This window comes from Nanorana parkeri, unplaced genomic scaffold (assembly GCF_000935625.1).
Source record: "Nanorana parkeri isolate BGI_ZX_2015 unplaced genomic scaffold, ASM93562v1 scaffold100, whole genome shotgun sequence".
Classification (NCBI taxonomy): domain Eukaryota; kingdom Metazoa; phylum Chordata; class Amphibia; order Anura; family Dicroglossidae; genus Nanorana; species Nanorana parkeri.
Window position 1 is genome coordinate 798,814 of NW_017306368.1, and position 26,144 is coordinate 824,957.

At 39.6% G+C, this 26,144-nt stretch overlaps 1 protein-coding gene across 1 annotated transcript in view; it reads left to right on the forward strand.

Annotated features, from left to right (window-relative positions):
* The window catches only part of TTC27 (tetratricopeptide repeat domain 27), a 267,500-nt gene that overhangs the window by 235,745 nt on the left and 5,611 nt on the right, over positions 1-26,144 (forward strand). Inside the window, exons 19-20 of the mRNA XM_018552894.1 lie at positions 4,054-4,165; positions 19,704-19,804. Of these exons, the coding sequence (XP_018408396.1) occupies positions 4,054-4,165; positions 19,704-19,804 (213 nt within the window). The remainder of the gene's footprint in view (positions 1-4,053; positions 4,166-19,703; positions 19,805-26,144) is intronic.

Sequence of the window (26,144 nt, forward strand, 5' to 3'; positions counted from 1 at the left end):
AGATCTTCAGTTTTTAAGTTCAGGTCCACTTTAAGACCTTTGGATTAATAGGAATGTGTAATTATTAAGAATTACTCTATTTACCGTATTTTTCGCTCCATAAGACGCACTTTTTTCCCCCCCAAAAGGAGGGGGAAAATGTGCCTGTGTCTTATGGAGCGAATCCCGACGCCCCAGACATGCAGTTTCGGGCGCCGGGCGAGTAGTAGGAGCCACTGCTCGTTTAATACGAGTGATCTGATGAGATCACTCGTATTAAAGCCGAGCGGCGGCGGCGATCGAGTTCAGCAGTAGGAGCTACTGCTCGTTTAATACGAGTGATCTAATGAGATCACTCGTATTAAAACCGAGCAGCGGGGACGATCGAGATCACCATAGAGCAGACGAAGAACGGACATTCTTCGTCTGCTCTGTGTGATCACTGAGACCGTGGCGTTGTAATCACAGCGCCACCTGTCTCAGCGGTCACTAACTGCAGCTTCTGTCACAGCTTCTGTCATAGAAGCTGTGACAGAAGCTACAGTCTGTCGAGTGCTCCATAAGGCGTGCCGGACCTCCCTGCGTCCTATGGTCCGGTGCGTCTTATGGACCGTAAAATACGGTCGTTTTTTTCTTCCTGGGGCTTCTGTATCAAGTCTGAGGAGATTAGATTGACCCTTTCTAAAGATTGGTGCTGGACTCACAGGAAGTGTCATTGACATCACAGACTACATCTGGTCCCCCCCCCCCCATACCTTTTGAAAGCAATGTAAAACATTGTGTTGCTATGTGCTGCTTCAGAGGCCACTTATTGGGTGCTCTGTAACAGGATCCACAATGCTGACTTCACTGTCACTTACAGTCAGCAGTTCCATTGAACCTTGCCAGGAGACGCCAAAGCCACTGAGACTGGGCATAATTTAATATAAGTGATTGGGCAAATAAATGCTAAACCATAAAGATATTTTAAAATGGCACCTGGGACTCAAATGGTTAACAAATTGCTTCCAATGTGAATGGAGTTCTTTTAAAAAAAAAACATGCATTACAATTTGTCACAACCATTCTGAGAAATATATATTTTCCAAAAGATCCATGTTCTGTGCCCAATTGTTTTAAATCACTCTAATTGTTTGCTAACATGGATCATATCAGGGAGTCTAGACTTCTTAGACGAAAAATTATAATCCCCACTCTGTACAGTCAATACATTTGAACATCTGCTGTACAGCTGTAGTAGTAAACAGTTCCTTTCTTAACTATTTTTTTTCTTTTTAAAGTTTAATCCATCTGTCTCTCTCTGTCTATCTGTCTAATTGGTGTATGTATAATATACGGTATACTGTATATTATACAAATATATATTTTGAGGCAATAGCTGGCAGAATTGTGGTCAGTGTGTATGTTTCACCTAGGATTCTTACATACACATGATGCAGGGCTACACTGTTTGTATATGATATGGAGGAAACAATCTTTTTTGTTTTCTCAGAATCTTAAGTTTTGTTGTGGGCCCTCGTGCTTTATAGAATTTGGAATATAGCCATTGATGCTATGGACTTGCTGTGCAAAGCCCTTCTGCATTGAAACTGTATTTGCTGCATTGGTTAACTACTTGCCGTCCACACGTTGTGAATAAACACGTGGACAGCAACCTCATTTTTTTTCTGCTTGCGCGCGCCCCCAGAATCCCGCTGTAAATGTAAACAGCCAGTACGGGCGGCTCTAAAGCCGCCCAATCGCTTGTATGACAACAGACAGTGCGCACCCCCTTTCCGCTGCCGTGCCAAACAACCCCCCCACCCCTCTGCTGCCGCACACTCCACGGCCGCTGCCAGTTATCCTGGGCTCTGCTGTCTCCCCTGAAGACTGGCACAGCGCCTTCTCATACTGTAAATGGAGGAGAGATCAGCATTATCCTACTTGCTGATCTCTCCTCATCTCTCTCTAAAGGCGGAACTGATGTGTATTATATCACTTCCCCTTTTCGCTGTAATTTCTCTGGCTGCTATAATCAGAGAAGAAGCTGGTGAAGCAGATCTGTGCTTCATCAGCTTCTTTTGGGGTCCACAGGTGACATTAGAGGTCTTAGAGTCCCCTAATGTCTACATAAAGAGGACCTGTCATTGTATATTTATTATCACGTAGGGGACTTTAAAAAAAAAACAAAAAAAGTAAGTCGTCCCCTCCCCCCGCTTGCACGCACATATAAACTTAAATAAACGTTAGGTGCGCCTACATGTGAAAACAACTATTGAGCCAAACATGTTACATATCACAGCAGATGTCAGAGTGAGAGCAATAATTCTAGGGCTTTTAGTCACTGATAACACTAAACTGATGAGTGGTAAAAGCTTTTAAAGTGTCGCCTATCGCCAATTTTAGGTGTGGAAGTTTTTTTGCGATTTTGCTGGTGCACGCCATTTTAAGCTTGACATGTTTGGTGTCTATTTACCTGACGTGACCCCATCTTTTATATTTTACCAAAAAAATTGGGTACTAATAAATGTTTTATAACATAACTTAGCGAAAACAGGTTGTTGTTTTTTTTTTTTAAACTTTTTTCATTATATAGTAAAAAATAAAAACCCCAGTGGTGATTAAATACCACCAAAAGAAAGCTCCATCTGTCCCCCCCAAAAATTATATAAAATGTATTTCAGTAAAGCTTTGCATGACGGAATAAATGTCAGTCAAACTACTGCAGCGCTGAATACTGACAAATGGCCTCGACAAGAAGGAGGTTTAATCAAGTGTATAATAAAAGTGCAGAACAAACCTTTTGAGTGTCCCTGTCTCATGCATGGTTTACCACAGCCAATACCAGTTGAACCTGTCTCCTTTAACAATATATGCTGTATACATATTTATTTTCTAGCAGTAAATTTAATGTTGATCTCAAAAGAACCCCAGAACAACATCCCAGAAGGAACTGATGACTTAAAGGGTAAGTCCATTTTCTCACATAATGTGAGAAAATGAACTTACTCACACCAGTTTGCCACCTCTCTTAGCCTTCGCTGTTCATACCATGAACTGAATATTAAACCTTTACAGACATTGCTCTTGTGCTTCGTGTATAATTATGAATCAAGTTTTATAATTAGTGAATAAACACCTCGTCTGTGAAGACTAAGTGTGCACTGTTATTCGCTTGTTGTGACTAGGACATGTGACAATTCACATAATCTCGGGGGGGACACATTTCCCTGAGTTCTCATGAGTGTTGCAGTTTACAGATGAGATTTCCCAGGTGATGTAACCTTCCTGGGATGCAACTCTTAGGCCCCATTCACACTGAGCGACATACCTTTTGGAGCGGATCCGCGCGGCTGGGATAGCGCGACTTTCAGGGCAACGGTAGCGCGACCTTCACCGCCGGGCTGCATTAAGAAATAGAAAAATCGCGCGACATCCGCCGAAAAAAGGGTACTGCAGGCGCGACTTGCAACGGGCGACATGGAGCTGTACATTAAGACAGCTCCATTGAAAATCATTGGCCGGCGACTTCTCATGGTATCTCGCGGCAAAAATGTGCGAAATCGTGCTGCAATCCGCTTAGTGTGAATGGGGCTTAGGCAAGGGCTACATCACTAATGCCTTAGATAACCAGGAAGTGAAAAAACAGTAATTGTGAGTAAAAGAATAGTATGTTTCTTTAACTAATTAATGTAAGATGATTTCATATCAGCATGCAGAGCTACATGCTGATGTGATTTTTTTGTGGAAGGGGGTAAAAGGCCACTTTAATTTTGTCAAAGACCTGTGCCAAACTGTCTCAGTTAATTGCTCAGGATTAGAGGTACAGGGGTTGCAAATATACAAAACAACTGTTGCGTAGACATCACAAACAGAGGATCTGCATCCAATTTTGTTGCTAATTTTCTTGATACATGTCACACAAAAAAATCAGAAACATAATGCTTAATTTTCAGTAAGAGGACACTGTGTAAAGATATGTACTGGTAGTGACAAATATAATGTCCATGGAACCTATTTAGTTTGGTTATTTTAGTAGTTGTATACAATTTTTCCTGACAAATCCTGTTTGTTTAAAATAGTTTTTATTTACAGGCCTTGCAGTTCTTGTCAAAGGCGCATAAATGTGAAACTCAAAAGAGTGGTTGGGAAAATGACATACCAGCATTCAAAGAGATAATAAGAGGGGCAACTGACCTTGCTCATGGTGAGTTGTTTTTTTATCAATATACTGTAATTTCCAGGTTGTTTTTGTCCACTGGACATTTAATCATCTTGGTCAGGTGCTTAACAATGATTCAAAACTGTCAAAACAGAGTTCAATAAATATTTCCTGTTGTAGGGGATATATGAAAGCAGTATGCTCAGCGGTATGACTCGTATTTATCACTTGTATTTGTCTGTCAGAAGGAAAGTATAGTTACATTTTCTATATACAGTAAACTCTCAGTTATCCGGCACCCACGGGGATCTGTAGGTGCTGGTTAACTGTAGTTTCTGGTTGCTTGAGAGTTAATTGTTAATATAGAGAGTTAATAGCTATTGAAACCCCACCCACGGGGCAGACCTGAGAGGGAAATTTGCGATAGCCAGCCTCCTATGGGCTATTGCAATTTGAAACAGCCAATAGCAGGCTGACTATTGCCCCCCATTGTTTACATTCTGCTGCCAACTGGAGAATACAGACATTGGCCAGCAGCAAGATGTAAGCAAAGAATTTTGTTAACAACAAAATAAATGTAGTTGCTAATAATTTTTTAAGTGTGTACCAATCAACCAACAATGTTTTAGTGTGCATCAAGCCACTGGCAAAAAAAATAAAAAATCGAGAACATATATCCTTGATTTTGTTGTGCCGGTTGCTTGAGAGTGCTGGATTCTTGAGAGTGCTGGTTGCTTGAGTGCCAGATAATGGGTAGTTCACTGTATTCTTTTCAATTTCTTTATTAGCCATCGTGGCTTCCAGTTGCAATACATGGCCAATTGGGATTTACATTGGGGTGGGAGGGGGTGAATGACAGAGCAAATTCTAGCTGCAGTTTACAAAACAGACACCCTTTCTTTTATCAGCACCCAGGGCACTTTGGAACCAAACTGGATATGTGTGCAGAAACCTAGTGGTACACTTATTGTGGTCATTTTAAGTTTGAAGATCCTACCAATACAGATGTATATTGGTTATTAACCCTTTCGCTGCCAAGCCCTCCGGAACATTTTTCAAATCAGCTGGCCAAGCCATTTTTGAATTTTCTGCAATTTTTTCCTATTGATTTGATTTTCAACTGCTGCGTTGCTAGCGTTTGTAAAAGACCCCCCAAACCATATATTTTCTGAAAGCGCAGGCCCGGTAGAATAAAAAGATGGTGATACTAAATTTGTAGGCCCTGCGATAATTGCGCAAATGTTTCTCAAATTAATATTAAACCGATAAAAATACACAATTCAATTGTTAAAACACACCAAAATCAGTATCCGTGCACAAAAAAAAATATTTTTTGACTAAATCTAAAAGATAAAACTGTATTGAGTTAATAAATAACAAATATTAGCAAATTTGTAATTGCGCCTTTTTGCGAAAAGGTAAAAAAATGAAGGTATGCAAAACTGTAAATAGGATGACAGCGGCTCAGAACAGAAGACGCTCAGCCATCCTGAAATGCGGCCAGCCGCCGCTCGTTCCCGGGACCCCCCCGCCGGTGATTTTTGTACGGATCCCCGCTGCCACAGACCCTACAAGCAGTGGGGATCCATGGAGTCATTCATCCCTCCCTGGGATGGCTCCAGGGAGGGATGAGAGACTCCAGATGCCGGCGGCCATCAGCTTATAGTAGAACTGTAAATGCCAGGTCCGTATGGCATACTGACCTGGCCAGCTGGAAGCACTTTTGTAGGTCCGTATGCCATACGTCCTTGGCAGCGAAAGGGTTAAAAGTGGAGCAGATTGTCTTTGCAGGTCATTAAATTAACAAACTGCAGGCACATATAAAAGAATATATCGCCAACCAATGTAGCCAGTTATGTAGTAATAAAAAATCATTAAAAATAAAACATTTTATACAACTAGGTTAATTTCAAGAAACTTTCTTTATCAGTCTCCTGTAACCCCCCAAGCAGTAGAACTCAGAGATGGAGAGGAAGGAGCAACATTAGGAGACAATCAGGTGTGTTACATGCAATCTGCTAACATGGAACATGCTCACAGGAGGAGAGAGAAGGAAGCGCTCCTCTGCTGCTGAGCCTACTTTGCTTATTCACAGACTTGAGGTGGGGAAGGGAACTATCTGTACAGAATTTCAATAGAGAAAATTTATGTCACCAACCTCACTGTGCTGCCTGGCATAGCTATGTAAATCTCAGCACCAGATGGGCAGAAACACAAATACATTTATAGGTAAACTAGTTCACAGATAGGTATTTCAACTGTGTATTTATTTGGATCCATCAAATTCAGTTTAAAATTCTGTTGATAAGCAATATCTTCTTTCTATATTCTGTCATTAAAAAAAATAAGTAGCTGCATAAGATAAGTAAAATAAATACAATAAGCTGACAGAAATCTAATGCATGGTTCAATAGTTCCACTGCACACTGAGTATTAAGCAGCACAATTGTGCGGGTGCAGGTATGAATATACAGTTGCTCAGTTGTCTCCAATTAAATTTGCACTGTAAAAGTAAAACTATATTGGACTGACAATAAATGTGGTATGCACTCAGGCTTTTGTGTGCCTCTATAAGATGTCTACAGTCCATATACCCATTGCACTCAGAACCGCTGTTCCATCAAGTGAGAAGTGGGTGCAATGAATTTTGACAGTATACAGATAGAAGAATGGACACTGACATTCCAAGGCAAATCAAGTATGTCTATTTATTAACGTACATGTTGCATAACAAAATATACACAGTGCAACATTTTGGGGTCTCACAGAATCCCCTTCATCAGGCAAACAAGTGTATCAAATGCAAGTGAAAAATATACACACCAGCAAGTGACTATAGACCAATCCCAGAGTGCACTGAACTCTCTGACGTCATAGTGATGTCATATTCCCGCCACAATTCAAATATACAGTAATGTAAATAGAGGCATATGTTGAACATGGAGAACGAAAAAATAAATTATAAATTATAAGGTTAAAAGTATAGAGGTAATACCTTGGATATGTGCGATGAAAGCCAGAATGAAAACTAGAAAAACAGAAGCAACCTCTGTGTACAACCGCTGTCCGTGGTGAAAAGCCGTTAGGCAGCGTTGGGGGAGTGGCTGGCCGATGTCCAGAGTGCCAGGCCAGCCCATAGCCACGCCCAGACCGGTCGTCCTCGTGGTGGAAGCCACACACATCTGTGACGCGGACTCGGCCGCACCCCAGGCATCGATGGGAAAGAGACAAGTTCCCAGATGGGCCGCATATACCCGTTGTGGAATCGGTCACATCACAGGCTGTCATGACAACAGTGGGACACTAGCTGGCGGAGGCTGGCAGTACATGCAGCAAGGCGAAGATGAACCCATAAAGCAGGAGGAAACATGGCAGTCATGGTGTGCATCATGAAAATAACGTGAATGCAGGAAATAATGTAAACCTATGTGTAACAAGATAAGACATGGCTGTAAAATATCCTGTGAGACCCCAAAAAGTGTATTTTGCTATGCAACATGTATGTTAATAAATAGAGGTACTTGATTTGCCTTGGAGTGCCAGTGTCCATTCTTCTATCTACAAGATGTCTGACACGCCGTTCATTTTAAAAAGTGAATAGATTACCTTTAGTGATGTAAAAATAGAGAAAAATGAATACATAGTTAAGTTCATTTTGTAGTTGATTTGGTTTGTATAAAATATATGCTTTTACCAGATCAGCAATACACAACACTCCTAACTTACTTGTCAATTTAATGTGCTTGTTAGTGAAAACTCACTATACCACAATTTATATACGTATATTGCACTTTGCTTCATAATATCTAAACTTGAAAACAATTTCTTTAATTGTGTACAAACAATATACCAAAATGCAAAATAAAACCACCCACATACATCCAATTCACAGTGTGCCAGTACCTGTGATCTTGATTACAATTTCATTAACATTGTGATTGACACAAACCATATACTATTATATAGTGTCCAAATGTGAGTCCAATCCGTATTCCACCTTTTTGTGAGATCAGTATTTACATCAAAGCCTGTAAATAGTGCACCTCTGCGCCTATCCACAAACTTCCAAAACCCGTGCTTCCATAAATTGACCGTGCTTCAATATCCACACTCCACACTCTCCAATTTTCCATGGCCACCTTATTACAGATGAGCCATATCCACTTTTAGAAATCCTTTTCCTTCACTCAGATCCTCTGGTATTCACTAGAGTTAAAATACCCTTATGTACACCAATAATATCGCTCCTCATTTTTTATACTTGATGTTCTTCCATACGTGCTCAAATTTCAAATGTGGGCGAGATGACATACATTTGATGTTTCAGAGTTGTAATTTCACCCATAAATATCATGAGTCACCTGATATTGGAGTCACCTCTCCTAGTCGTCTAATAGTGGTTGCAAATCTGAGAACTCCTGAGATGCATCACTGGGCTGCAACAACATATATTCACACGCTTAGTACACTAGATGCGCCTACATAATTCCCTGCCTCCTTTTGCAGTGCTAGTGTTAGTTGCTGCATGTCTCCCACAGTGTGAGGTAACTAAGCTGGCCTGTTAAATAAATAATTGAACGTGTTTTAAAGATACAACACAAGTGTTGTCACCCCATTACAGGAAGCATGCTACTGTAAAAAAAAAAGTGAAACTCTAAAAAGAGGCTGAACAAAACAAATGCAGTGACCACATCTAAGAATCAGTAAGCTGCAATAATACATTTTTATTCTTTTGGATATGCTTTAAGCAGGCAAGGTGTCTGTAGACGGCAATGAGAGTCTAAGATGCTAAATGGTTATAAGGGCTATGTAGGGGTGTTGAACTATATGAATTATTGGCAACAGTTCCGATTTTCATAAACATGAAATGTTCACATATTACATTATGACTATTTTTTAAACTTCCAGCTCATTAAAATCTTATCAGTTTGGAAGCCTTTCTAATTATGTTGTGCAGAATGCTCTTTATCTGTTATTATGCATGCATGGACACTGCACAGTACCACTACTCTGCATTCCAACACAGTAATCTGCGCTAAGGATTCCAATCAAGTCTTTTAAAAGAAAATAGCTATTTTATTCAGCCTATATAATGGCAGTGAAGTGTGAAAAACCCTCCCTAAATAGGTAGGAACATTTCATGCTTTACAATCATTTCCCAAGCCTGGAGTATATCTGGGGCTGTTGGAATGCCAATTCAGGACTGTGCATTTGCCGACCTGTTGATGATTTTTAGCACAGGCAACAATAAAATTGGCGTGTACCCTTCCAATATGCTGCAGTTTTTAAAACAGTTTTCTGTCAGTATTGCAAAGCAGCAGGTATAAGTATGATAGTGATTCTTCTATATTTGCCAGGCAATTAATCCCAAAGATTGTGCAAATGTTTAATTCACTGTTGTGATTCTAGACGTGCCTATGCAATCGACTATAATCTCTTTTCTATACCTGGTTCCACGACAAATTACAAATGCATGATCTGTGTTTACTCTATAATGTGTGCCAGATTCTGTCTTACAAAGTGGATGTGCTTCTGAGTTTGTAATTAGAATGTGAAGAAATAAATGATTACATATGGTATTGTTTTACACATATTTTATTGTATGTTATTGTCATATGGACCAGATGTAGCAATCACATGTGTTAAAGTGTATTATATCCCAAACTATGAAACTGGCATTTTGCATTTCTCTTATCTTCCTTATATACAGTATGTATATATATATATATATATCAAGCTGCATTTTATTTGTTGTGAGATAGTGCTATAGAGTAACTATCTGGTGTTCCTGCCAGTCCCCTTCATGTTGCTGGGCTTTCTTTTCTCTTCCTACTACCCTAACGACAGATGCATCCTCTCTTCTTTGCTTGAGATCTACAGGACACTGTGCAATTGCATGACGTGCCCACAGTACCATTGTCAGCTGGGGACACACAGAGCTTTCTTTTGGTGGTATTTAATCACCACTGGGGTTTTTATTTTTTACTATATAACAAAAAAAGTACCCTAAATTTTGTAAAAAAAACATGTTTCCCTGTGAAATGTTATGAAACATTTATAATCACCCCTATTTTTTGGTAATATATAAAAGACGGGGTCAGGTTGGGTAAACAGACACCAAACATGTCAAGCTTTGAAATTACGCGCGCCCGCAAAATCACAGAAAATGTCCACACTCAAAATTGGCCATAGGCGATGCTTTAAAAGCTTTTACCGCTCATCAGTTTAGTGTTATCAGTGATTGATGGCCCTAGAATTATTGCTCTTGTTCCGACATTCGTGGCGATATGTAACATGTACGGCACAATAGGCGGAATCGTCCTTTTCGCACGCTGGCGCACCCTATGCGTATTTGCACGTGTATGTCGGGGGGCGGGGGACTTTTTTTTTAAAAATGGGGTATTTTAAATTGTTTTAGCTTCTTTATTTTTTTTTACTTTTTTTTTTTTTTTTACACTTAACTTTATTGCTATCACCTATGGGACTAAGAAATCCCCTATTTGATAGCCAATTCACATGACAGGTCCTCTTTATGGGGACATCAGGGGTCTCTAGGACCCCTAATGTCACCTAGGGACCCCCATAGAAGCTGATTATGCAAAGATCTGCTACACCAGGTTCTCACCGGTGTTCTGTACCAGAGAGTGACAGTGGATGCAGGAAGTGATGTAATACACATCACTTCCTGCATTCAGGGATGGAGAAGAGATCAAAGGGAGATTGTGTACTGAACTCCATTTGATCTCCACTGAGAGCGTCGCCGTGCTAGGTCCAGCCGCACCGGGCACCGTAGATCTCAGCACTGGCAGCGGAGGTATGGGGGAGGGGCGCAGACATGCAGCTCCTGCAAGCGATCGGGCGTCTCCAGAGACGCCTGATCGCATGAATGTAAACAGCTATCGCTGGTTGTTTACATTGCGAACAGTTCCCCACTCGTGTGCGCGCTGAGCGCCACGCACCAGCGTAGGAGGGGGGGCAGGATGTCTTAAGACGCCCTCTCGCACCTACAAGACTCCCGTCCGGCCGTTCAGGAACGGCCATGGACGGGAGGTGGTTAAAGAACATTATCAAATTCCTGTTAAAAACCTATTCACTTATTAAGGTCAACATGAGACAGGGCAACATTTTAGCCACTTCAGCTTTCATACCTTTATACCCCTTGTGGACCAGAGCAATTTTTACATTTTCAATATGCCCCAGTTTTTTTGATGATAACGTTGCCATTACTTAAGATAACAGTTTAATACATGCATTGTTTTGGGGTCCAATTAGGCTTTCTCCTTCTATGTTACCTCTAAAAAGACATTAAAAAAACTCTTACCTGTTCTTTCCATACTTTGACCGAATGTAGTACTATAGTATTCATGCATATATTGCTGAAAGTTTGTACTATTAAATTAAAGACGGATAGCAATTCCCTACGTCTAGTTATTATGTTTATTAAGCACCCTTCAAAATGGGTTATACTTAATATGTGAGAGCATTATTAGCTGTCAAGGAAGTCTCCGTGCTCTTGACAATTGGAGTGGCTGAGGGCCAGCCTCCTTCCCACCGGCTATGGACCATAGCCTCAGTTACTGTATCTTATGCCGGACACCTTCTAAGCAGTTCATGTTAGAAAACCTTAGTTGCTTTTATTACTGTAAGGTTTAAAATAATTGTCAAAAGTCCTAAGAGAATTGTAGTCTTAAGGGAACCTCATAAAATGTGGAACGCGTGTCCAAGATATGTGGTTTGCATTAACAGTACTTTGGAATGATGTAAGAAATGGAAAAGCAAAACTCTGATACTATACTTTAATACAAGCCACATTTTCTTCCATTTAGTCAATAACGCACTAGGAAAGACAAAGGATTTGATCATTGTTTTGCCAACATGCACTCACTCATGATTTATAGGATCTGATAGGCAGTAAATAAATGGTGTTTTTCTTTTAAACAGATTTGGTCGACCGGATATTGATGCAACCAATTGTTCTAAAAACAAAGCTAATAATTGTGTTTGTAGAAATCTTATGCGCTGCTAACATCAATGCTTTGCATTTACTTTATATAAAAGAATAGATTTTAAAAAAAAAATATTTTTTTCGCTTATATTGCTCAGAACACATACACACACTTATATATATTTGATCTTTCAAAAACAAGAGGTTTTTCTAAGTGCACATATGCAGGCGTCTGATTTTATCACTTACTGTAGAAAGAACTCTGGGAAAAAATATTCTTAACTCTTGCAGTGGGCTACCCCCCCCCCCAACTGTATGGGTTTAGTGGTTATTTTCATCTAGGGAGTAAAATAACAAAGCTATACTTACCCGAACCTTGCAGCTAGCTGGCTTTTAGAGTGTCTCCTTCTCCGCTGCAGCGATGGTATGTCCCTCGGTTTCCTTGATGACTCAAGGATCCTTAGACCGCTGGAGCGGAGGGGGAGGGAGGCTGTAAGGATAGGTCTATAACTAACGTAATCCAAGGTCAATCACAGCGTCCAGCGTGTTCCACAACGACTCGACAAAATAGAAAAAATAACGACGTCCGCAGACCTGACCGAACGCGACGTACTGCCGCTGCAAAATGAAGAATCTAACAGATGTCGGCAAAATATAAACAATTGGGTGGAGCTAGCGGTGATGTTAACAGTTTACATTTGTCCGCCACCTGTCAGTCTTCCAGCAGGTCCCAACAAATGAAAACAACTGGGTGGCCCGGTTGTTTAATCACAGCCCAGTGTCCTCAAATAACCTGAGGATGCTGGTCTGTCATTACATGACAACAGCTGGGCAGAGCCAGCCGTGACATCTCGCCTGGCTCCTCCCGACTGTTGTCATTTGCAGGGAATATGGTCTGCTTTGCAGCCAAAGGAAGGCGAACGGCTCAGCCAAAGCCTATGCGGTCGGCTCGGCTGAGCCGTTCACCTTCCTCTGGCTGCTGTACAGGCTATTGTGAATAGCCCTTCGGTTTGACTGAATTTAAGGTTCTTCAATTCAGTCAATTCGGCAGCCAAAGTGAGCCGAAGGATCAGCCGCAGCTATGGCTGGATCCTTCAGCTCTTTTGTGAGTAACCCTCTTCGTTTTCTGTCATTAGTATCACACATGTTTTTAATCTTGAAATCAGTCAACCTATGTAAATGGAGAAAAGTAGTCACTCCACTGTTTGTTATCATCATGTGCACCACACTAAACATGGACAAGAAAAACAAAGGAAATACTTGTTTCAAGTGATCAGAAAGAAAATGAAAGACCAGTATGTTAAAGAAAAGGCTATAAGACCATCTCCAAGCAGCTTGATGTTCCTGTGAGTGCAGTTACAAATATTATGCAATTTAAGATCCACGGGAGTGTCGCCCTAAGAGGAAAATCAACTCCGGATTGAACAGAAGACTAATGCGAATGGTTGACATGAAGTTTGAAAAAAAAAGATAAAAATGAGGCAATGGAATTTGCTTAAATGCATATTGACAAGCCACAATGCTTCTGGAATAATGTCCTATAGACAAGTGTGACAAAACTGGAACTTTTTGGCAAGTCACATCAGCTCTATGTTCACAGATGAAAAAAATGAAGCTTTCAAAGAAAAGAACATTGTACCTACTGCAAAAAACATGAAAGAGGCTTGGTTATACTTTGGGGCTGCTCTGTTGCATCAGGCAGGGAATCTCAAGACTATTAAGGAATACGGGAGCAAAACATACTGCCTAGTGTCAGAAAGTTCTGTCTCAAATATATATATATATCAATTGTAGGTCATGGGTCCTCCAACAGGATTAAGAACAAAACAATGGACCATTTTGAAGTGACTTTCTATAAGCCCTGTTCTGAATCCTCTTGAACATCTACAAAAAAGCACTTGTTTGCAATGACGGTTGTACAATAAAATATTATGTTAAGTGTAATTTTTGTCCATGCCATTTTTATTAGTTTTATTTAAAATATTCAATTGAATCAAAAGCAAAGTCTGATTTTTATTACATATCACAAAGGTTGATGGAAATTTCTTTGGTTGGTGTCAAGTAAGTTCAGAGAAAATTGTGGGCTCCTTTTTTCGTGGGAAGGTACCAACAAAGTTGTCCATGTCTATATATATTTAACGTGATGGTTCACATAGTATAAATGTTGCAGTACTCAAATAGCTGATTCTAAACATTATGTTCCTAGTGTGCAATGTCTGACAGCAATAGGATAATGTTTTTGTCTAGAAAGTCTATCTGTAGAGTTTATGCAATTCTCATTGATAATTTGAGGCCAAATCCCTGCCATACATCGTTTTTGGTGGACAAAGGCAAATGTAACCCCTTCTGACCCAGACATTTTTACATTTCTACTATAGGCATGTTGATTTGGCATTACCAAGGATAAAAAAAGGTAATACATTGTTTTTTGGGGACAAACTAGACTTTTGCTGGACATATTAGCTGGACATGCCACCATAATAGGCCTATTTTCACGTCATTGTTCCAGTCTAAGAAGTCACGCTTGAGTGACCAGCCGGCTTTTATATGAGTTTACTTTAGCGCTTTTTTATACATTTTTTTGACCTAATAAACTTGGAATTTATTACGCTATGAGCGTATTCTTCGTTCTTCTTACCTTGTTGGATATCTGATCTGGGGGACTTTTGAGGGCGGAGATCCTTGATTTAACATCACGGAGAAACCAGAGGTGTTTCTTGCTCTGGAGTTCCACTGAGCGGGAGAAGAGGATACACAGCTCCGGTTTCCATCTGACGAGACAAACGGCTTTTTTAACATCAGAGATCCGGCGAGTGCATTCCCTTGAGGGGATTTCCTTGGTCTTTCTTTGGATTTTCGTTGGACACATCATTGAACTGAAAAACGCACCCGATTTCACTGTGGGGGGTCTTTTGGTTTTTGGGGTTTTAAGACTTTGAGAAACTCTGTCAATCTTGATGACTACCCATTTTTTATTAATATTTTTTATATTAATGTTATGAACACAGATTTTATGTAGAGAATTTTTTTAATTTACTAATATGTTGTTATAATTTTACACACAAGATATATGTTTCTGAACACTTTTGCAGATTTAGACACGTGTTTATTTATTTTTTCAAGGTGTATATTTGATACATACTTTAACACTTTTTTCCGTTTACTGAACAGTCGTTTTCACACATTGTTTCACTTTGGAATATTATTCTTTTACACACTGTCAGTTTTCTCACTTCATTTGTATAGATGTGATTGACACTTTTTGATAGCTATTTTTATTTTCTGATGAATGCTTCATGCTGGGATTGTTACAGTTTGATTTTTGTGTTTCCATCACTGAATGACGTTTAGCGCTGTACTATTTAACACAATCTTTACTCTAGGGGACTAGTGCCTGAGTCCAGCAGCTTTTCGTACACTTTCAGTTTTATAGAAATCAGCTTTTTGTACACTTTCAGTTTTATAGAAATCATATTTGTAGTTCCTGGGTCATACATTTTATTTATTTACCTATTAATGCTATCTTTCCATTAGCGCAGGTTCTTGCGAATACCTAAAGAAGAACTCTAGTCTAGTAAAGAAGTAGGACATTTTCTTTTCAAAATAGAAACTCATTAAAGTTATTCAATAATGCTATTTAGGACATAGTGGATTAACACACTATTAGTGTATGTTGGGAAAAGGAACAAGTGAGCAAAGCAATAGGGTAAACATAAGAAAACCTTGGTTAACCCTATTTGTATTGGATGAATTTGCATTTCCTGATATCTGTAATCCTACAGCTTGTGTATTAGGGATATCATGGGCTTCCTGATCATTTGATCACTGTGATTGGCTGTTACAATGATCACGTTTTCAGAAGCCTGTCCTACCACCTCCAGAATGCAACTCTGTGACTGGAAGCAGTATGACCAGGCAGGAAGGGGTTAAAGAGACACTGTTGCCAGTATACATGCATCTTAATGACAGTGTTCCTCTAAAATACATGTAGTTACCATTACCTCCTCCATTGAATGGAATGTCTGTGTCTCCCCACTGTGGATTTAGCCACTGCTCAGTATGTCTCTAGAATGCCCCTGACACACTGGTGACATAGTGGCCAGGGAAGAGGGTGGAGTGAGAGGAGCTTCCGTCAGGAGATACAAGCATCTGACACACATTTGCATTTAATGCAGACGTTAAGGGTATGTATAATGTATGTAGTCTAACAAGAAATAGTTTTTTGGGATACATGTTACCTAATGACAGTGTCTCTTTAAAGGGATGTATAATAATAAAATATATTTTTTAAATATAATTTGAATTTTTCCTTTATTTTTAGTCAGTGAAATCTGAAATAATGCATACGAGTATTATAAAGTATTGTATCCAACTTTAAGGTGAAGCCCTAGGTTATGCTTGCTCTCTACCATGTGTTTGAAATATTCTGTTGTTTACAGAGATCAATAGATCATGTTGAAATGTACACACAGAACTGAATGAGTCAAAGTAATAACTTTTCTCTTACCTGTTTCCTCAGTTGGAGGTTTCATTATGAGGAAGTCATGTCTGAAAGGGAGCAACTTTTACTGTGCCTGATATATAAACTATATAAAAAATACAATTGACTCCAAATTATTATAGTTTCCTCTAAATATATTTAAGTCCATTATAAACATCTTGTAAATAAAGTTTTACTAGGGATGCACCGATGCCCAGTATTTGGGCGAGTACTCGTACTTGCCCAAATGCTTCAATGCCTAGCCCAATACTCCCGGTATCAGGTAGCTGGGCAGCGCAACTTGTGACGAGAGAGCATGGAGCCGGCTTCCCGGCCAATCAGGATGTAATGACGCAGTGCCTGGCTTCCTGATTGGTTGGAAGCTGGCCAATCAGGAAGCCAGGCGCCGTGATTTAAAAACTACTAGGTAGCATGGAGCCGGCTTCCCGGCCAGTCAGGAAGCCGGGCACCGCGTCATTGCGCCAGCAAGCCGGCTCCATGCTTTCTCGTCACCCAGTGATGAGAAGCATGGAGACAGCTTCCCTGCAAATCGGGAAGCCGGGTGGAGAGTCTTTACACGCTTCCCAGATAATCAGGAAGCCAGGTGGCGAGTCATTACTCACCGCCCAGCTTCCTTAATGGGACTTCCAGTATCGGTTTTCAGTATCGGCGAGTACCGGGAAAAAAAATATCAGTACTCAATACCGAAATCCCTAGTTTTACCTCATGGATAATCCAGAGGATGAAGGGACACACATTGATATTAAAAAAAATAAGGTTTTGCTATTAATTGAGGAAGAATTCTCAAACAGAACAGTTAAGGTGCAAGACTCTTTACTACATAATTGGCAAAACCGATAATGGAATTTTTTAAAAAAAAGATGATTTTATTGTTATATAAAAAATAAAACTGCAGAAGTTGTAAGAGGTTAAACTTGATAGACATCATTTTTTTCAGCTTTGTTAATTATGAAGTTTTTATACCAGAGCGCCGTGAGATTTGAGCTTCTGGAGCTCTAAATAGGTAAACTAAAGCAACTGGCAAGCATCTAGAGGTACATACTGTTCATTGCAATTGTGATATTAAAACTGATCTCAGGTTCACCCGTCAGCAAGTATATCCAAAGCCAACCAGAAAGCAGGATAGACTTAGTTCAGCATTCTCTTTCCCATTGGTGTGTAGAGGACAGTTTCAGTACACTAGAGTAGATGACTATTCAGGCAACTCTGACTACAGAGTTAAATTAACCTCAAATATGTAAAAAATAAAAATCTAGTATTACAACTCATGGATTTCTTGCATTCAGCCAAGGAAAATGAACTCATGTTAAAAAAAAAGTATTATAATGTCTCTGTTATAAAGAAAATGGTCGATTTTAAATTAGAGTTATTTCTGCTCATTTTAAGTGTTAGCTTCTCTTTTATGTGGTTTTCAAAGAAAAAGTGCTGGGTTCCGTTATGGATTTTTCTCCCAGCACATTTTTTACTTAATTGATTCATTAAAGCTGCTACCAGGCATCCTGTAATTAGTTTTTGTCTTACTGTTACTTCCTGCCCTGAGTTCACTGTGTCAGCCACAACAAAAATTATGCCCTACTCCCACTAGAAACTTGCGTCACATATTTCACTTGACCTATGTTTCTGAAACCTGTCATCAGCAAAATAGGCAATGGCTAATTATTTCATTCATTAGAAATATCTGCCAGGCCCTGTGTGCTGCATGTATGCATGCTTGTGTATATGCATCTCACCTAAAGTTTGTTGCAAAAAAAAAACCTGTAAGATAGAACTGTTGGTCATTTTAACCTGGGCTTATTTTTAGTTAATGTCTTCAGTTACAGGTAGAACACATAGGGGTTGATCTACTAAAGATAAATAGGGTGTTTACTTTTCCAGGAATGTCACAATTTGGATGGAAATTGATTTAGTTTAAATTAGTGAATTCATTGGTTTAGTGAGTGTAGTGAATCTCTGTTGATTTTCATCACCCAATCACGTGCAAGCAGAAATACTGTTTTGTTTGTTTGTTTTGTTTTTTTTCTTTCTTGCATGACTGGGTATTCTTTACAAAGTGAAATTTCACCACACTCACCAAGCAAATTCCCATGCAAAGTGGACAGCCTATTTGCCTTTAGTAAATCAACCCCATATGCCTTCAACTAGTGCTGCAGTGTTTCTAGCAGTACAGTTAAGTCAGAATATTAATAGCTGTTCTGATTTGTCATTTACTTTACATTACGGACAGGGGGGTGGCAAAGAGGCATAGTTTGAAACTCCAAAAGAAATATGTTTCTGTTGCAGTCAGAAGCTGGTGGGTCCTCCAGAGTCTACACAAAGGTGACATTTTAGTTTTCAATGAAATAGCTCTCACATTGAGATTATGAAAATCCACAGAAAGAAACATGGAGCACCATCTGTCATTCGTTGAGATGAGTGCACCCTCACCATATTTATTTTTTTACAATATTGAATGAAACGTTGTTCTCCACTTAGAGTATGTTGTTGATTCAGCATCATCCTGTTCAAAACTGTATGACAATTTGGGTGAATTTTGGGTGCATTATGAATGGATTAGATAGATTTAGATGACATCTGTGCTGATGCAAACAGTAGCTTACAAGTGGTGTGCAAGCAATGGGTCAGCAATCCAAATGCATTTCTAGTATTAATTTATGCAGTCATAATAAAAGATGTGCTGTATGTTTTATTAATAATTATATATGTTCTATTGTAAACTACAGTCGTGTGAAAAAGAAAGTACACCCTCTTTGAATTCTATGGTTGTATGTATCAGGACATAAAAAAAAAATATTTGGTATTATCAGGTATTAAAATTGGGCAAATCCTACCTCAGATAAACAACAATACATGACATATTACATTGTGTCATTCTTTATTTTACAAACATAAAGCCAAAATGGAGAAGCCATGTGTGGCTATATATCATTTTTAATTTACAATTGCAAACTGTCAGATGAGATCCTACCTTGAAAACTACATAAAATATATAAAGCTGTAAACATATATCAGCTGTAGCAAACAGAACAAAAATATTTCTCAGACCAAAAAGCTATTTATAATTCACCAGTATACTGTATATTCTGTGAAACTCAAAACTGATGCAGTGAATTGGTGGTATCTCTTTTTGCATATTTTAGTGTCAATAAAGTGCAGCAAGAACAAGACTAATCCACAGGAAGCTGTGCAGATCCTTTCTTCAGCGCGTCTTAACCTTCGTGGCTTATCGTCTAAAGCAAAGGTTAGTCCAACAGAAAAAGCTTACAATATTATTCTATTTGAAAAAATATATTGCCAGGTCATCTATCAGAATACTGATTGAAGAAAAGGATTGTTGATTGTATGCTTACAAATATAAAAAATGATTTAGTTACGCCAGTTGAAATAATAGCTCACACATCATGCTTTCCAGGTATGTGATAAACATTTGCCATCTTGAGCTCTTCACCAAAGCAAGCTGTCAGGCATCTAGAGTTTTAAACAGAAAATATTGCCCAACATCAGGCAGTTTACCATTATTGAACTAAAAACCCTTAAATATGCTGCCAAGAAGCCCTCCAATCAGGGGTACAGTCTGCAGAAGAGGCCTTGATTTCTCTCTCTTCGGAGCTATGACCAACTTCCCTGTCATCCCTCTGTAGATGAAAATGCCTCAGTAGCCAGTAATGGCACTTTAATCAAATAGTGTGACTTGTTGATATATAAAACTTAAATGGTTGGAGAAAGGGGGCCCCCAGGACACATTGAATAAATTAATAAAATAGCATTTTCCATGCATTTCGTAGTGCCTGCGTTCTAGCTGCCCATAGACATCAGAGGACATTTGGACATATAAACTTGCATAGTTGGTTAACCTGAGGGCAGAAGAGCTAACTTTGTAATGTTAAAACAGAACTAAAGCCAAACCTTTTTTTTTACTTCAGTCCTCTTTTGGGTCACAGGAGTAAATTTACTAATGTAACTGTAAATAGTAATTAATAGTATTAATTATTAGTGAATATTGATAGTAATTAATATGCACTGCTTACTTAGGCTCTATAGTGTTGATTGCATCCAATAAAACATATGCTTTTCTTATTTTCTTATGCATTAGGGGTTTAAAACCTGAAAAAGTAAGTTGACTGTGTGAACTAACTGACCGGCCTTTTTGTGTAATGTGCTCTGACAAATGATACTTACTGCAGTCTTGTTGAAAGCTATAGAAAGCAGCTTCACTTTTTCTTTAATTTCATCAGATTTTGATATAAAGTCACATTGCAATGTGTAACATAAATTACAATTATCCAAAGAAGTTAATCTGGATATATCATTGTAAAGTTAGCTTGTTTTGTCAATATTATAAAAGTGCCCATTGTGCACTAATGTCACATGGGTCACTACTACCTATATATTTAAAAAAGCATGAAAATACATCAAACTAAAAATAATAGGTACTGTATGTATGCACTGACATTATGCTGTGTAGTGGATGGGAGGGAATCCAGATGTTTTATTTTAAGGTGCTTATCTGTTGGATCTGCTATGCTTCCTGGCTTTTGCTATTATAATGACAATAATACCATTACATTGTGTAAATATCAACATGACACTTGATTTATGTAATCAGATTTTTTTTTCTACATTTTACCTGTTTTCTTTACATAATGGAAAAAGCAGATTTTTTAATGTAGCAATTTTACCCCTTTTTTTCATTGGTAAATCTACTACAGTTGTGGAGGATGCAACCAATGACCCAAAACACCAGACAGGACCTGCTTTTGAGAATCCTCTGCATTCCTACCATAGAGTATGGAGCCTTTGAACAAACAGGCATAACATGCAACAGCTCCCCTCAATTTGTATTATGAGCTTGGGATAACTTTTCGTGCTCTAGGCTTGCTAAGATGGTCATCCTGCTTATCCATTGCTTCTATAATATATTACCTGTAGCATGAACTGTCACATACAGGCTGTATTCTTTTAAATATGGCTGAACTTTACAGAATAACTGTCTTCATTTCTCCATGGGTTACAGTTTGGTCTAATTTTCATCTTATTCTCCTGTACATGTTGGTTAAACCTAATTGTGCAAATGCTTGTGGTAATATGATCAATTATGAGCTAATGAAATGCCAGTGCCTCTCAAAGTGATTGCACACTTTAATGGTAATCTACTGTGGGCATCGACGTAAACCCAATCTCACTGGTTTAATTGTAAATAATTACCAGGAAATTCCATTCTACTTAACATTTCTTGATCGAGTTTCCTAATTATGAGCTTAAAAGCTGAAAACTGTATCATGGCTCTTACACACTTTACCAGAGCACTTATTTATATTCCATAGTATATGTTTTTGCTTTTTAGGAATTTCACTGCTAGAATCCGGTGTTAGGTGACATATTTACTACCAAGATCATTTGTTGAAGAAACTTTAAAGAACTCTCTGAGCACTGCTTCTACAGCAATGCAATTTTTCTGAATTTGAAACTTCAGTGTGCAGAAAATACATTAATAGAATTTTAATGACCACATAAGTTAGCCTAGCTTACATACAAAAAAAATATTTACATTCACAAGCCATACTGTAAAGACGATTTATATTTCTTACTTCTACTGTACACTGCAGTGTGTATTTCTGTATATCATTGGCTCTGCAACACAAGGTTTCAGTGCTGCAGATCACAATGTCAAGTATTTTGTAAAAATGTGCAATTTTAAGCAACAATTTGCTATTTTGTGCAACTGCATTTTAATAGTAATGTATAATGACTCCATTTTAAATAATTACTTTTTACGTAGCATATAGCATATGCCAAGTGTGAGATGGAACATCTCCTGGATACAAACGTAATAAAAATGTAAAAAAAATTAATGCAAGAATTTGCTGATCCTTGGTAAAGCTCTCAAACTGAAGTTAGCAAAAACATCAAAGCACATCTTACACTTGTCATTTACAAAGTGTAATTAGCCCTTAAAAATCTTTTAGTCAGTCCCTTTGCTTTCTATACTTGTCTCTGCCTTAAATGAGGCTGTGAAAACCCCACCCCCTAATTCAAATGTTCATGATTTTCAGTATAATTTGGGCAGCATATTAGTTAGACTGTGGGTACTGATAGTGCAAGTCTGTGGCGTCCCCTCTCCAAAATATTCTATGGGGTCACTTAATCGTTCTGGACAAAAGAAAAAAAAAATTATAGAATGACAGGCTGATAAGGACTGAGCTGATAATTTATAGAAGCACTGGATTCTATATTCTATTCTACTGGCATGGCTGGTACATGCTGGCACACATTTACACACAGGGGAAATTGGAATCCTGTGAGTCTGCTCAGAAGAAGTGAGAGTCGTTGTGCCCATTAGTGTTGTTTGATAGTAACAGGCCATTTTAGGGGTGGTCACACACGCACTCACAAACTGTAGTAATACGAGAGCATATGTGACAGCAGTCAACATGCAGTCATCACAATACCTGGGTAATAAATGTGGGCACACAATGGCAGTTGTAGCAATATGTGGGCAATGGCAACAAAAGTGACAATATATGGGTTACAAATGTGGGCAATACACTGACTAAACTCTTAATGCATCATATACACGACAACATAAGATTAGGTATAACATTTATAAAACACCACTAAAAAGACAGCCAAATTACATACTAAGCAAGAATGTTTTGCCATCATTTCATACTATAGTTACATTTAGATGATCAACATATACTTATATAACAGACTTAACACACTCTCATCCAGACCTCGTCAACTTTTTTCTACTTTTAATTCTCTACTATGTCCTCCGCCGTCTCCACCCACCCTCTAACTCACTCACTTCCCAGGACGTTGCCATTCATTTCAAAAACAAAATAGATACAATTCGTGATCAGATTTCACTGTCCAGTCATCTCCCCTATTAATGTACCAGACCCACCATCTCACTTGTTACTTTCCTCTTTTGACCCTGTCACCACAGAGGTGGTCACACAGCTTTTCTCTGACACCCACCTCAACACTTGCCCCCTGGACTCTATTCCCTCACCACTACTCCAACCACTCTCTTACTCACATTTTCAATCTTTCTTTCTCTACTGGCATCTTTCCCTCCCCGCTAAAACATGTGCTGGTCACCCCAATACCCCAAAATCCCTCACTGGACCCTCCCAACCTTAACAATCTCAGACCAATCTCCTTACTCCCATCACTCCCATTCACCTCCAAACTCCTAGAACGCCTTATCTACAACCACCTGAGAGCCGCCACCTCACTGAAAACAACCTTCTTGACCCCTTACAGTCCAGCTTTCGCCCCCTACACTCTACTGAAACCGTCCTCCTAAAACTCATGACTTACTAACTGCTAAAAACAATGGCCACTACTCCTTACTCTTACTATTAGACCTCTCTGCTGCTTTTGACACTGTTGACCACCCACTGCTCCTCAAAAAACTCCACTCGCTTGATCTACAAGACTCTGCTCTCTCATGGTTCTCCTACCTATCTAAGCGCTCCTTTAGTGTCACTTACAAATCTAACTCCCCTCCTCTTCCTCTTTCTGTAGGGGTCCCCCAAGGCTCTGTCCTTGGACCCCTTTTCTTCTCTATCTACACGTCCTCCCTTGGTCAGTTGGTCCTGCTCTTCAAGCTGCAGTTGCAGACACCCCCCTCTGCCAGACCTTGTGCTTCTTGTCAAAGGATATGTCTATATCAATTCTTATGGGTCCTTCAGTCCTTGAACACTGGAAGCCCATGCCTATGGCCTTATACTACTGTGTAGATTGGCTAGCTAATATATGCCTAATGTACAGAATGGGTCTTCTTTCAGTGCACATGTGGAGGACCCTTTGGCTCAAATGTTGCCCTGTGGAGCATCAGTGCAAGAAACGCTTATTGGGTATGCCTCTTTGACATCTTGGACTCCCAAATCTGAGAAAAAGTCCTCGCAGTGAGGGGGCACCCCCACTTACCTTTGCGGTCCCAGGCCATTTTGGATTATTAGATCCAAAACATAATGTCCAGGGGCTACAAACTAGAATTCTGAACTTTGCCTCATCCCCGCTTTATATTGTCAAACCTGCCTACATTCCCGCAAAGCTTAATGGATCTTCGCTCTGGTGCAGTTTTTTCCTCAAGGGGTCATAGCCATTGTTCCAGAAAAGAAGAAGTTTCAGGGTTTCTACTCATGGCTGTTCACCTTCTCCAAGGCAAAAGGGAGCATTCACCCTATACAGAATCTACAGATTCTTAACACCTTCCTCCAGATACAAAAATTTCACATAGAAACTACAAGGTCAGCCATTGCTCCCCTCCATCTGGGGGACCTTCTGCCTTCAGTGGACATCAGTGATGCCTACTTGCTTATCTCTATCTTTCTGGTGCATTAACATTACCTGTGTTTTGCAGTGAGTATGCATCATTACCAATTTGGATTCAGGGCAGCAGTCTCTTTGACCAGAGGTGTTTCAAGATCTGGGGAACACCGAATGTGCACCTCTTTTGTTTCCTGGTTCTACAACAAACTGAGAATGTTTGTCTCAAGATCTATCGTAGTGGATGTTCTGGTGACTTCATTGGATTAGTTCTACCAGATTTACACCTTCTACCAGATTTAATTATCTGAAACTCCGTCCTCGCTGGCTCCATACGATTGAGATGGGGGGCCTTCTGGTGATTCTCATTACACCAAATTATCCCAGCTGGACTTTGTACTCAGTTTACAGCCATATGTCAGCACACAAAGAACTCAGACCTCGTCAGACTCCTGGCAGACTCTTCCTGGACCCTCCCAGATCCTCTGGATATTGTGTCCCAAGGACCAATTTGCCTACCATCACCAGTCTACCATAACACCTGGAAGTTATATTTCTCATGGTGCAAGGCAAGAAATTTCCATTCGACATTAATTCTGTCTTTTCTCCAGTCTGGTCAGGATCACCATCTGGCCTTGAGTACAGCTGGTGCTGTGTCTTGTTGCCAGTTTCATGTGTTCTAGTTCCTGTTGCTTCTGATTCAGCTGTTACCAATCCAGATCATCCTACCCTGCTCTTGTCTCCTGCTCCATAGCTGATTCTGCTGATTATTCCTGACCACTATCTTGCCTTCCCTGACCTCAGCCTGGATACCACCCACTCTCTTTCCTGCTGCCTGCCCTGACCCCAGTTTATATATGGACTACTGTCTATGCTTGCCACCTACTTCAACTATTGACTGGACACTGACTACGCTCTCGCCTGCAGTGACCTCTGCTTCATCGTAACCTGTCTCTGCATCATAGCAACTTTGTTCCTGCGACTCCTTGGTGGGGTGATTCTGAGGGCTGCAGCATAGTGATAGATCACAACAAAGTAGCCCAGGGGCCACTAGGGTCACTGGTTCCATCACTCCTTGTAGGGTGCTCTGGTGAAGACCCAACTGTCACTTAGACTCCATGCCTTGGGTGAGCCCACGTCACCTGCCAGGGGTGTCTACCATAACAGTTATAAAATGACGTCACATTAAATAATGCCGTGCTACATTTAACTTGAGTTTTTCATATTGTTGATCAATTACTGAGATCTGCAAAATCTCATTAGGTATTTTCACTGATGTTTCCACCCTTGTGTTTCAACTC